Raw genomic sequence first — 13,094 nt, forward strand, 5'->3', positions numbered from 1 at the left:
CAACTGAAAGAACTCTGGGCTGCTGGAACCCATTCCCTATGAACTCATGGTATAGTAAGTGTAAAAAATATAAAAGACCCCTGTACTAATATAATAAATACAAAAAAATGGGGAAAGGACCTAAATTGTTATTTTTCCAAAGAAGATACACAAATGGCCAATAAACACATGAAAATATGTCAACATCACTGATCATTATGGAAATAAAAATAAATCATGCCTCACACCCATTAGGATAGCTACTCTTAAAAAACAGAAAATAGAAATTTTGGTAAAAATGAAGAGAAACTGGACACTCTGTGTATTGTTGGTAGGACTATAAAAATGTTCAGGTACCATGGAAAACACTTTTGACAACTTCTCAAAAAATTAAAAGTAGAATTACCATATGATCCAGTGATATACCCCAAAGAACTGAAAGCACAGTCCCCAAGAGATATCTGCATGTCCATGTTTGTAGTGGCATTATTCACAGTAGCTAAAAGGTAGAAGTAACCCAAGTGTCCCTGGATGGATGAATAAATGAAATGTGGGATATACACATAGAATATCATTCAGCCTCGTAAAGAATGGAAATTCTGACACATGCTACAACACAGATGACCACTGATGACATTATGCTAGACATAATAAGCAAATGATAAAAACACAATTACTGTGTGATTCTATAAATATGAGGAACTAGAGCAGTCAGCCTCATACAAACAGAAGGTAAAACCGCAGGTGCCAGAGGCTGGGCCAGGCGAGGCAAGGTGCGCAAATGGGAAGCTGTTCTCAGGGAACACAGAGTTCTGGTTTTGCAATGTGAGAAACTCTGGGAACGGGTACTGGGGATGGGCAAACAACAATAGTAACATACTATTATGTATGTTACTGCCACTGAACTGATACTTAAAAATGATTAAGGTGGCAAATTTTATGTTATGTGTATTTTACCACAATAAAAAAATGGGAAAAAAAGAATGAAGTTCTAAAACATGCTATAATACTAATGTATTTTGAAAACATTAAGTGAAGAAAGCAAAACAGGAAAGGACAGATACTGTATGATTCCACTTATAAAAAGTAACTAGAGTCATCAGATTCATAGAAACAGAAAGTAAAATAAGAGTTAACAGTGGCTGGGTAACTGGAAGTACCAGAGGAGGACACTGAAGAGTTATTCCTTAGTGAGTAGTTTCTGTTTTGGATGATGAAAATGTTCTAAACATGGATAGCAGTGATGGCTGTATAACATTGTGAAGATACTTAATATTATTGAATTACACACTTAAAATGATTAAAATGATAAATTTTATGTTATTTAGATTTAACACAAAAATAAACAAACGAAAAGCCTTAGAAAGAATCCCAACCATCTGAACAACAGATCAGCAGGGCTGATGGATGGGGGATAGCCCAGGATAGGCTTTGAGAGCCAGTGTGGGGGGTCCAAGTGGCAGAGCTGACACAAGCTTGCCCAGGGTTCATGGCAAGACCCTGCAGGGCTTTGGGAACATGTTAAGGATTCTCAGCTTTGTTGCAGAATAACAGAGAATAAACTTGAGTCAGATTGATGGAGATGTAGCTGTCAGGAGAGTGCTGCCATCATTCAGAAGACAAATAAGGGAGCTTCAAAACTAGGAATGTGGCTGTGAGAGGAAATGAAACAGGTTGGCCTCAATCATCCTTTGAGCAGCCAAGACTGATAACTTGGATCAAAAAGCCAGTCCCAGCAAATCTTAGCAAACTGAAAACACCCAAATTTTGTTCTGTTATTAGTAGAATTAGGCTAAAAACCAGTAAATAAAAAGATCACAAGGAGATTAATAGCTATAGTATTTAAAATCATAGTGGAAACTGTAAAATATTTGGAACTGAAAGTCAAAGAAAATGCTCCATAATAAAACCTTTGCAGTTAAAACTATTTAGAGGGAATTCTGTAGCCTGAAGCCTGTATTATAAAAGAAGAACAGCTGGAAATCAATAACTGCACACCTCAAAAAACTTTTCTAGAACAAAAAATGTAAGATGGAAAAAAATAATTAAGGAAGAAACTAATGAAACACAATAAAGAATATCATCAAAGCCAAGAATTATTCCTTGAAAAGGCTAATAAAACTTATACATACCCCAAGAAATAGACTGTGCACACATTCAGAAATCACCAATACCAGAAATTAAAAACAAGATATCACTGCAAATCTTGCTAATGGTGAAGAGAAGATATTATGAATTTTAATGCCAATTAATTTGAAAACAAATAAATTTAGAAATCTGATAAATTTACAGATAAATTTAATAAATCTAGAATGTTCTAACTGCTAGAAAAAAAGAGCTTAACAGAAACAAAGAGAAACCCCACATGGCACTGAAACTATAAAAGAAACTGAATCCATAACAAAAACCTTACCCTCAAGGGATGGTAAAAGCAGCAAAATGTCAATCACAGCATACGGATAGGAGGTACACAAGAGTTCCCTTCAGATTTTCCAACTCTTCTGTGTATTTGCAGTTTTTCAAAATACAAGGCCATAGGGAAACCTTCCCATACTCAGAGAAAGAACTGCCAGCTGAGATGGTCTCATAAGTGAACTTTGCTAAACATTTCAGAAAGAAGTAACTCAATCTTGCACAAACTCCTTCACAATATTGAAAAAGAGGGAATACTCCTACAAGTTGGTTTGAGGTCAGCACAGTCCCGACACAGGAACACATCACATGACAAAATCTAAGATAGCAGCTCCTGGCTTTGGCTCTACCTGGTCTAGGTGTACCTGAGTCTAACAAGAGATGGTCCAGGGTGCAGTGTGCAGACCCCACACACATCTTTAGCCTAAGGTCACAGTGAGGATAGGTGGAGCTGGGCCTGGGAGGACCAGGCTGCACCCACCAGATCTGGGACAGCCCTACCTAGATGCCACCTGACACCCAGCTAAGACCTACTGCTCTGCAGATGCCTGTGGTCACAGCCCCATTTCCACCCTGTCCCTTTGACCTGGCCACACCCCACTTACAGCCCGCACCTCGCCAGGGGTCGGGGGCCAGCCAGCCATCGCCTCCATGTCATGCAACTTCTGTGTCTGCTTCAGCTGGTTGAGTGATGGCTTCAGCTGTGAAGCCCCCACTGTCTTGCTGGTCCACTCATCCACCAGCTTGTGCAGGTCATCCGTGAAAGTGCCTTTCTTGTTGTTGCTGTTGTTCACCTGAGCCTGGCCATGCAGGGCAGGTGGAGGGCCTGGCTCAGGGCCTGGGACCAGGCTGCTGGTGGAGGACCCTGGGGAGGCACATACAGGCCAGGGTTGGTGACACTGTCCGCCAGTACCAGGGGCCGGCTGTAGTCATTCATACAATGGTCTCGCACAGGCTAGGCAACATCTTGCTTCAGGAGATGGTCTGCATTTGGGAGCCATGTGCCCATTTTAGACATGGTGAAACATTTCCACAGGCCACAGGGGACTGGGCTATGTCACCCATCTCATCAGCCAGGCCAGGGTACATGACTCCAGCTGCTGGCAGCCTGACTCCGTATTCATTCTATGCATACACAGCCTGGGCCTGCCAAACCCCAGAGTGAGAGAGCTCAAGAAACTCCTGGAACAGACTAGGGGCAAACCATTCAAGCCTCTGCACTCTTAGCTCTAACATTGGGGTGTCAAAGGGGATGCTTTGGGGACACAGCAGCTGCTGTTAAACTTGTAGCAAAGGGACAATGCCTGTGATAGGCTGGGTCACTGACATTCCTGTGAATTTACATGGCTTGGTGGTTTGGAATATAAGACACAGAAACTGCACCTCTCCTTGCCAGAGCACTGGGGAAGGTACTAATAAAGGGCACAAACCTAGAGCCTTCCATCCGTAATGTGCCTGCAATCTGGGTACCAGCAGAGTGGAGGCTAGAGGAGGGGAGGCCTGGGCATGTGCTCCAGGAGAGGTGGGGCAAAGTCAACTGCACTTGCTACTTCACTGAACGTTTTGTTTTAAATGACCAAAACAGGATCTTTTACTTTTAAAAAAATTGTGTCCCCTCCCTTCTTCCTACATATAATTTCTGGTTGGCAATTTTGAATAAGACATTTTTTTAAAGTTCTGCATTTAAAATTAAAAAATAACCTAAATGACCATCTCTTCAAACAAGCCATTGCAAAATGTAGTCTACTTTAGTGGCTAGCAACAAAAAAGCACAGACACAAACAGTTAAACATCAGTAATGAGATTCTACACACACAGAGCTATCTCTAGAACATGACCATTTCAGCCAGAAAAGAAAAAAAGAAAAAGAAAAAAGAAAAAGGCATGAGATGAGAGCAGTGGGCAGCCCAGGCAGCCTGATGCCCATGTTGTCCCAGGAACTCCCCTTCTGCACTCGTCTTTAGCACTGAAAGGAAATACTCGTTCCTACAATTTTGGACCAGGAGCCAATTATTAATTGAGAATATGTGCATGTTCCAGAGCAGAACAGCCTACTAGTTGTGAAATGGCAAGAATACACAAATTCTAAGAGCCATGGAGATACAAAGGGGCACTCAGATGGCTGTCCAGCCAGGTGCAGGTGGAACAGTGTCCACGGAGGGTGGGTGCAGAGCAGGCCCATGCCTGCCTGTCTGCCAGTCCCCATGGTTCCAGGCTCAGCTGTGGAAACCCTGATGCAAACCAGCCACAATAAAGCCCATGCGATGGAGAGCGGACAAGGGATGAACCCCTCCCCCCACCCCTGTCGATAATTACGACTGCTGTGCTCTTTGCCTAGACAGAGACGCTTCAAGGCAGACCCTGCAAGGGAGAAAGAAACGACACAAGACCACAGAATTAGGGAAGACAGTACACACGGGCTCAAGCCACCACACTTTAAGCAAAAGTAATCAGTGCAAGGAGTAGCAAAGGCCAGCAGTTCAGAGAAAAAAGACCAGCCTCCTGGGTTCACTGGGTGTCCCTAAATCAGTGCAGTTCACACATGCTTCTCTGAAGGGTGGAGGTACAGGGCCAAGGCCCAAGCTTCAGATAGAACAGTGTGTATCTCTGGAAACATATTTTTAAAAAAAAGGAAGAAAGAAAAAGAAGAAAACCAAACCAAATCAAAAAAATAAAAAAGGGCAAAGCACACCACTGGGCTTTTAAACATAGGGTTTTTGGGAGCCCCACTGATTGAGGCAGGAAACCCCACTAATGTCAGCCAGAAGAGTGCTGGCTCACTAGAGTCTGCCCACAAGGCCCATGGAAGGTTTCCCAAGTGCAAAAAGATACATTGTTTTGCAGGTTTGAGGCCAATCCTGGATCTCAGATAGCTGCCCTGACCAGGAGGCCTGCAGAGGGCATTAAGGAAATGCAAGAAGGTATTGCATAGACATACAAATACCTATAGAAAGGTAGAAGGCAGGGCTGACCCTGATTCTGTGTTATACTTGGCAGCTTCATCTGGTACTCCCTATCCACCAGTCCATGGCAAGGTCTCCTTGTCACTGGACTACCACTAAAGGCTGCTGGACCCTGTGATCCACAGAGCCTGTCTGTGCTGACAGACATGCTGACTTTAGTGTCTGGCATGCCTTAACATTCAGTGCCCAACTGGAGAGCAGATGAGCTGGGCAGGAGGGATGGCTGCACCTCACTTAACCTGCCTTCCAGAGAGTCAGGCTGGCAGAAGTGGGGCAGGCAAGGATGGCCCAGGCATCCCCAAGGTCACTCAGCAAGGCTGCACTAACGTGGAGGCTTTGTGTTCCCGCCCATGCCCCTCACCAGGAGCAGGACGCCCTGCAAACAACCATGCTGCTCCTTGGAGGGTGTTGACAGCAGCAGCACCATTCCCAGCACTCTACCCATGGAAGATAAACCACTGCCTCCTGTGTTTGAGGACAGAGGGCACAGGTCGACCAGGCAACGTGAGGAACAGCTGAGTGTATTGGACTCATTCAGTTGTTCTTATTTTAGTTCATCCTGTCTATTCTGAGGCAGACTTGGGGAAAGGCACATGATATTCTGCTGGGATCTTTAATGTGCAAATAGAAAGCAAAGAGCCAGGCTTTTTCTGAATCTCAGTGGGAGTGTTGAAGGACCTTTGCTGGTTTGTGTTCCAGATGGAGCCCTACTGGGAACACAGGGACCTTTGGGAACTGCATGAGACAGGTAGGAGGGTCCTGGCTTGGTGACTGTAGGGTATCAAGGAATGCACATTTCCCCATCGAGTCTATGTGGTGGTAGCCTTCTAGACCATAGCAGGCCTTTACTAATGACTGGACATGGGACTAAATACCTAGGTGGGACTCTACAGCTTAACAGCAGCAGGTTCTTTCAAAAGGCTGGTCTGGGCCTGCCAGGCTGGATGTCTAAGTTCAGGGCTGATTTCCATCAGCCTGTGGGAGGACCACCCACAGCCAGCTGCCTGTCCAAAACCACCAGAGGGAGCCAGGGCCCCAGAAAGACCCCAGTGGGAAGACAGAGCTGGTGCCATGGGCCACCAGAACACAGTGCTTGGAGCTGGAAAGCCATACCAGTCCATGGAGACCTCCACGGCCATGTGCAACACAGGCCCAAGGTGACCAGAGCACAGACAGCTTCTGGCTCTCCCAGCTGAACTTTAAGCACAAGTCACCCAGATTTGGGCCCTATACTTTGAGATCATGTTGTTCGGCTGCATGCAGAACTACAGCTGAGTAGCCATTATGCGGCTGAGTAGCCATTAACCAGCCTCGCTCCAACAGAGCCTTGCCCCCTTCAAGCTTTCCACAGTATCTGTTCTGGCCTGGAGCTTGCCCTTTGTGCTCACCAAACATACGGCACTGGATGGACAAGCTCCACCCTGGTACGCTCATTCCACACTACAGTGGGGTATACGCCCCCTGGTTCCTGCCCATAAAACTACCAGGCAGTAATGCAAGGGTGCCAGGACCCACAGAGGGTCCACACAGGACTCACAGGAGGTCCACATGGGGACCACAAAGGGGATGATGGTTTAAAGCAGCCCCACCCCTGGTTTCCTGTGGAGGTGGAGGTTTCCCTTGCAGGACTTTGTTGTTGGCCAAGTCCTTGGGAAAAGAAGAACCGGCTTCCAGACTTTGGAACTACTCAGGGAAGTGTCCATACGGGGCAAGAAAACTCTTCCTCCCAGACTGCAACAGGGAAGCACACAGGATGACCTGGCGTCCTGTCCTTGTGCAGTGTATGTCTGTAGGTGTGTTTTTTAAAGCAACCAGCCTTCTGCCCTCACAGCTATACCAGGGGTGTCTCAGGCAGCACTCAAGCCCACAGTGAGGTGAGGCTCCATGCTACTTGCCCCTACATTCACTCTGGCATAGGAACAGAGGTTGCTCCTGGCATGGATAACACCTCCCCACCCCTACCCCTGCTGGCTGGCTGCCAGTAGGATGTCTCAATTTTGAGAGTGTCTGATGGGGACAAACTGCTTTAAAAAATGGACCAGGCCCTACAGCCATCCCCACACCTGCCATTTACCATGGTGTTCAAATACTGACAAAGGCCACATAGAACTGCAGGGCCACAGCCTCAGTGTAGACTGGCCAGGGTTCCCCACTCGTCATTAGAGGCACATCTCTGATAGGTTGGCCTTATCCCAGCAGTGGCACTCGGCACTTGGTTCTGGCACAAAGAAGAAAGTGGGCGGAGAGCACCAAAGTGTTGCTCTTAGGTGTCTATGTACTGAGCCATCAACTTCTCAAGCTGAGAAGTGACAAAACTTGTGCCTGAAGCAGGAACTGGGAAGTAGATGCCTATTGGCTCTGCCCTAAGGTGACTTCACCCTGAGTGTCACCACCTGGATTGCATAGGCCTCGAAGCATAGGGGCCAACCCCTTAGACCACTCACCAAATTGCCCTGAGTGGCCTAAGCTGTGGTGGGGGCTCTGTGTGGGGTTTCCTTCCTGTGTACCTTCCTCTTCCACTGGACCCTCTCCCAAACCCACTGCAGTGGGTCCCCACAGGGAGGGAAGGAGGGAGAGAGAACACACCTGGGTGGGGGCCTGAGGGAGCTACATAGTGGCAGGAGGGGTCCCAGAGACAGTTTTTGCTGTAACATGAATGCCAGGCACATTGTCAGACATAGGAGAAAGACACAAGGCCTTCATGTAAGAGAGGTCCTGGAGAATATGGGCCCTTTCTCTAGTCAGGAGGAGCCAGAGGCAGGGGAAGGACAATGTGCCTAACAACAACTTCTGACCAATAGGACACCAGGATACAATCACTTCTGAGACCTAACCCAAGCTGGAGGGGCCCTGTAGGGTGGGGAGAAGCCTCCAATGCTACATCCAGGGTCTGCCCTACCTTGGCAGACCCTGGATGTAGTTCTACCAAGAGCCACGAATACACAGGCAGAAGGAAAACACTAAGTGAGCCTCCTCGGGAGCCTGCCCACCTAACAGCAGGCCTTATCTGGTGCCCACCCCAAGGAGGCACAGAAGCTATGACCTCCCCACGCTCTAAGTGCCTGGCCTGGCTTCCTCTCCTACTTGGGGTCACCTGCTGGTCCCCTGACGCTGTAGGTGCCCATTTCTGACATCTCTCACATTCTCTGAGTTCTAGAGGAAGCTGTGACTTCCTATACTTCCACACTTCACACAGATTTAATGGTCCCAGAGTCTTGTTTCCCATTTGTTTCAGGATAGGAAACCAAAAGCCTTTCTCAGCTTTATCTTCAGCTTGGGTTGGGCCAGCTACATTACACCTCAAGCTCTAGCTTCCTTCTCCGCTGCGGTCATCCTTTCAGCCCTCCCAGACCAGCTCTGAACTTCCCTCCAGTCTCACACCCTGAGAGCAGCACACAGTGGCTCCAGGAGCCCAAAGGGCCAGCGAGGTGGATAATGGGACCAAAGTGGAGGGGTGTCCTGGCTCCTGTGGCCCCATTAGTACAGGAGCAGGGGAGCTCAAGTCTTCACACCCCCAGGCCTCATGGCCATGGGCAAGAGGCCCCAGAGCAGACTAAGCACCCTCCTCACCAGCAACCTCACAGCATGTGGGGTGCCATCATGGCCTGAAAAGACTAGGAACTCAACCCAGACATGCCTAAATATAACTGGGCTATGGAAACAGCAGTATCCTCATGCTCATAGCATCTGAGGAAACAAGGACTACCAGACCAGTATGAGCAACTATGTAAAATCACCCTGCCTGGGCTAGTCCCCACTGTCCACCACCAAGCTGCACTTCACAAGTTCCTTTCCGGCCAGGACAGAAGTAAAACCTAATCTCTTTGTCCCTGCTATGCCTTAAATTTTTCTCTTATGTTGGAACATTAAGTAATCATGAAGAAGAAAAAAAAACCCCTTAACAACAAGCAGAACCAGGTGCACAGAAAGGTAAAATGGTGATGACTTGAAAGGCATGTGTGGTGCTGCTTACTCACAGGTTTTTACTCCAAGTACCCTGGGAAAACCACCACCTGCTCTAATGTGCTTCCTACATATGGCCAGTGGCCGTCCCTGCAGGGACACAGTTGCCCATCTGAGCATGAGATACCTCGGGATCCAGATGTTCTCACACCACAGCCTCCAGGGCAAGAGCCACAAACACACAGGCAGAAGGAGAACACTAAGTGAACAGGAAGTCAGGATGCACTCAGGACTCCCCATTTCCCGGCACCCCCATCCAACTCTGCAACTAACCAGCAGCCCAGGGATCCCCAAGCTGAACTGGGCATCCATCAGTGAATGAGCAGAGGTGGGCAGTCCCTGGGCATTTTCTACCTGATGTCGGGCTTTCAACCTGGCCCACCCACCTAGCAGGATGCCATGGGCCCCCTTATGGGGAAGGATGCTTACTGTGGAAGTAGCCTCAGGTCCCAACAAGTACAATGTATCTTTATTGTACAAAAACCACATGCTCCAAATCAGCATATCCAATCCAATTGGTAAAAAGCTTAATTTTTATGTTAAAAAAACAAAAACCTGAAAAGCCCACAGCTTGAGATTCATTTGCTAATCCATTTGAGGGGTAAAAACAATTTTGGATGGCCCCGAGCAGGTATGCCATTCCTGGGCATGAGTCCTGGGCACTAGGAAGGCATTCCAGGGACTCTGAAGACAACTGGGTCTGAGGTTTGGTTTCACAGGGTTTTGTGGACCTGCATAATTAACTTCATTTCTTAGGTCCTTGAGATGAGAGGGAAACACACCAAGTAAAGTGCAGGAGCTAGAGAGAAAACAAGGAGGGGCTGGGCCCAGATGCAGAGCGTGGTGGGAGGCTGGGAGTCACCTCTCCCAGAGCTGGAAGATTCTGAAATGGGCAGAGTGGAGGGAGGGGCTGGGGTGTCCTAGCTGGAGCATGTTCTCAGCATTCCCACATACAGCAAGTGGGCGGTAGGTGGACAGTACTAGATGTGGTGATCCGGCCCTTGTACAGAAGTTACACCCTCCAGTGACCTTCTAGCACTGTTTCAGCTCACTACATGCATGTCTTCAAAGTCCAGACACATGTGAAACACATCATGCATGTGGAGAAGGCCAGAGTTGTCTTTTTGTTGTTGCTGGAACGAGGGACAGTGGATGTGTATATGTGCCACAATTGCAACTGAAATAAAAGTACATCCAACTTTTACAACCAGAAAAAAACAAAAAACAAAAACAAGTGATCAAAGAAGTGTAGGGCACCTTGGGAGCCTGGGAGTGGAGCTGAGGCTGGGAGTAGGCATAGCGCTCAGGCTGGGAGTGGGTAGGGCACTGAGGCTGGGAGTGGGCAGGCCACTACACATGCTTTCAGTGCCCAGGCAGGAGCAGAGAGCATGCACTAGCGTGCTTTCTGGGGCTAGACGGGAGGGTGTGAATGGGGTTCCATTTTCCATATTAAATGAGTTCAATGGTGTGGGGGAGTCACCCTACAAAAAGTGTGGAAGGTAATGAAGACAGGAAGAGGGTGGGGAGAAACCAAGGGCCAGGTGGTGATAAAATACAGAAGAACAAATACAGACAGATGGACACAGACACGGGTCCACTGAGGAATCGAGTGCGAGGTTTGCTACTAGACTTATGGGTCACTCTCTCAGACGTTGGGTGGCAAACCGTCCAGCCTGCAAATGAATATAGAGGGAAGAGAACAGAGAGACAGGCATCAAGTACAGTCTCTGGGCTTCCTCCTACACCACCAGCCACATCCGCCTCAGTCACTTAGCATCCATGGCTGCACCTAGCCCAGCCCAGAGGACCACAGCCACTGACCACATAATGGAAAGGAGGAAGCGTTGGAGCGGAAGAGAAGCAGACCCCAGGAGAGCGTGCGGGGTTGGGGGCGGGGGAGTCAGACGTGGCAGTGGCCACCACCTCTCTGGACAGAGATGGTGCAGGTGAAGCACCTCATTGCACAGCTGCTGTGTTCACAGCCAATTCCTCCTCAAGGCCAAACTCCCAGCTGAAGAGTTGTGCCTGGTTCCCCCAGCAGCCCTCTGGACCCATGTTTAGTGGGGAATGGGGCAGAACAGAGTGGGCAGTGCCTAGGACCTGGCACAGACCTCACAGCAGATGCCACGTCTGACCTCTCAGTGGTCCTGGTGCCTTTTCCAGGTCCCACTAGCCAAGCACACCTCCCTCTGAGCCATTTATAGCAAGACTGATTGCTGGGCCATTCATCTTTTCATTCAAAGGCTACCCCTACAATTACTTCTTTAGGAAGCTGTTGGCAGCCTTGGCTACAGCTCATGTCCCCTCTATACCACACGGGCCCTACTTCACTAGCACATGCTCAGAGATGGGCAAGCTGAGAATCACCTGGGCCATGTGCTCCACCTCCGTCACTGGCTAAGCCGGAGCAGATGTCTGCAGACAAGGAGGCCCGAACAGAGCAAGGCTGCTGGGTCTGAACTGCCTTTCCACACGGGTCTGAAGCTGCTGCGGGCCCTGCCCCGGCTTTGGTGGGGTCCTTAGCAGGAGGGGCTCTGTTGCAGTCTGACAAATGACCTGGGTGGGGAGAAGGGGGTACAGGCACTATAAGGTGCCGCAGGACAGACCAACCAGCAGGGATGCATCTGTCCTCCCTGATCTTTGCTGGGTGACCTTGGAGAAGCTGAATTCCTGTAGGCAATGGGCATGTGGCTGGGTTACCCATGTGGGAGTGCTGGGAAGATTAGAGAAAGTAACCACAGTTTCCAACAGTTGACAACACTGTGTTGGGTTTGACTTGTGCAAATGAAGTGAAAGGACTGTGGTACATCTGGAGATGTACACCTGAGCTCAAAGAGGGGGCCTGTAAACTAACTCCTCATTCTAATTAGTTTCTTGTTAACATTAGGAATTGGCATGGAATTTGTGTACTTCTCAAAATTCATTGACCTCTGCCCTGTGGGTTATACATGATAACCAAGGGTTTGTGGTCAGCTCACCGCCAGCTTCCCACCTGGTGCAGCTGAGGCTTCAACTCACTAGGTCTCCACCCCAAAGTGTGCAGGCCGGGGCCCACATGCACCCGGAGTGCCCAGGGTTTGTGATTAAGGGCTGGGGTCCTTACCACCCTTCTCCTCCCCAAAGGCTCAACCCCCACTGTCAGCTGGTGATATATGTCTGAGAGACTGGGTCAGAGGGAACAGCCCTGTCCCAGGCAGCAACCTGCAGTAAGGAACAGGTTGGGAAAGGACAGGCCGCAGTTCTGGAGACCCTGGGCTTCCTCCTCCTTCATACACTGTAACTCAGAGGTAGCTGAGTGCTCTGAGAAGACCTGCCCACTCACAGCCCTTTCCTCTTGTCACAGCATGGGGGCAGAGGCGCTTGCCCTCCACAGACCATAGTGGCTTTCCCATTCCCATGAAGGAGAGTCATGAAGCAGTCTTCCGGGCCTGGGGGGGCGGGGGAGGGAGTCTGCCCCACTACCAGCCCAGCCCCCTCCCAAGGGCGGCCAGGAGCACACAGGGCTGACCTGTACTGGTGGCCACAACCTTGAGCTGCTGCACCAGAGGGTTCAGCAACTTCCCAGCCTTCAGCTTGCTCCTGCTGGTCTTTTTCCGGCGGCTGGTTGGGGGTGCCGTATGAAAAAGCCCCAGGTTGGGGGGCAGGGTCTTGCCCAGGCGGCGGTACAGGGCTTCTATCTCTTGCTTCTGCTGGCTCTGCAGCTCTGAGATCTCCTTCAGGTGTCTGCAGGAAAGGAAAGAAGGGATGGTTAGGCAGGCCTCCTGAGAGTCCAAGACA

At 49.0% G+C, this 13,094-nt stretch overlaps 1 protein-coding gene across 12 annotated transcripts in view; it reads right to left on the reverse strand.

Moving 5' to 3' along the window:
* The window catches only part of WNK2 (WNK lysine deficient protein kinase 2), a 140,877-nt gene that overhangs the window by 31,054 nt on the left and 96,729 nt on the right, over positions 1–13,094 (reverse strand). For 3 of the 12 annotated variants that reach the window (XM_037041319.1, XM_037041318.1, XM_037041328.1), the window contains exons 23-27: positions 12,826–13,040; positions 11,685–11,873; positions 10,892–10,990; positions 4,708–4,752; positions 2,997–3,256 (exon numbers count right to left, since the gene is read on the reverse strand). In XM_037041319.1, coding sequence (XP_036897214.1) covers positions 2,997–3,256; positions 4,708–4,752; positions 10,892–10,990; positions 11,685–11,873; positions 12,826–13,040 — 808 coding nt within the window. The remainder of the gene's footprint in view (positions 1–2,996; positions 3,257–4,707; positions 4,753–10,891; positions 10,991–11,684; positions 11,874–12,825; positions 13,041–13,094) is intronic. The other 9 variants (XM_037041356.1, XM_037041354.1, XM_037041320.1 and 6 more) reach the window with 8 other exon arrangements.

The sequence above is a fragment of the Sturnira hondurensis genome, unplaced genomic scaffold (genome assembly GCF_014824575.4).
Source record: "Sturnira hondurensis isolate 20B ecotype Veracruz unplaced genomic scaffold, ASM1482457v3 Scaffold0000460, whole genome shotgun sequence".
Taxonomy (NCBI): Eukaryota; Metazoa; Chordata; class Mammalia; order Chiroptera; family Phyllostomidae; genus Sturnira; species Sturnira hondurensis.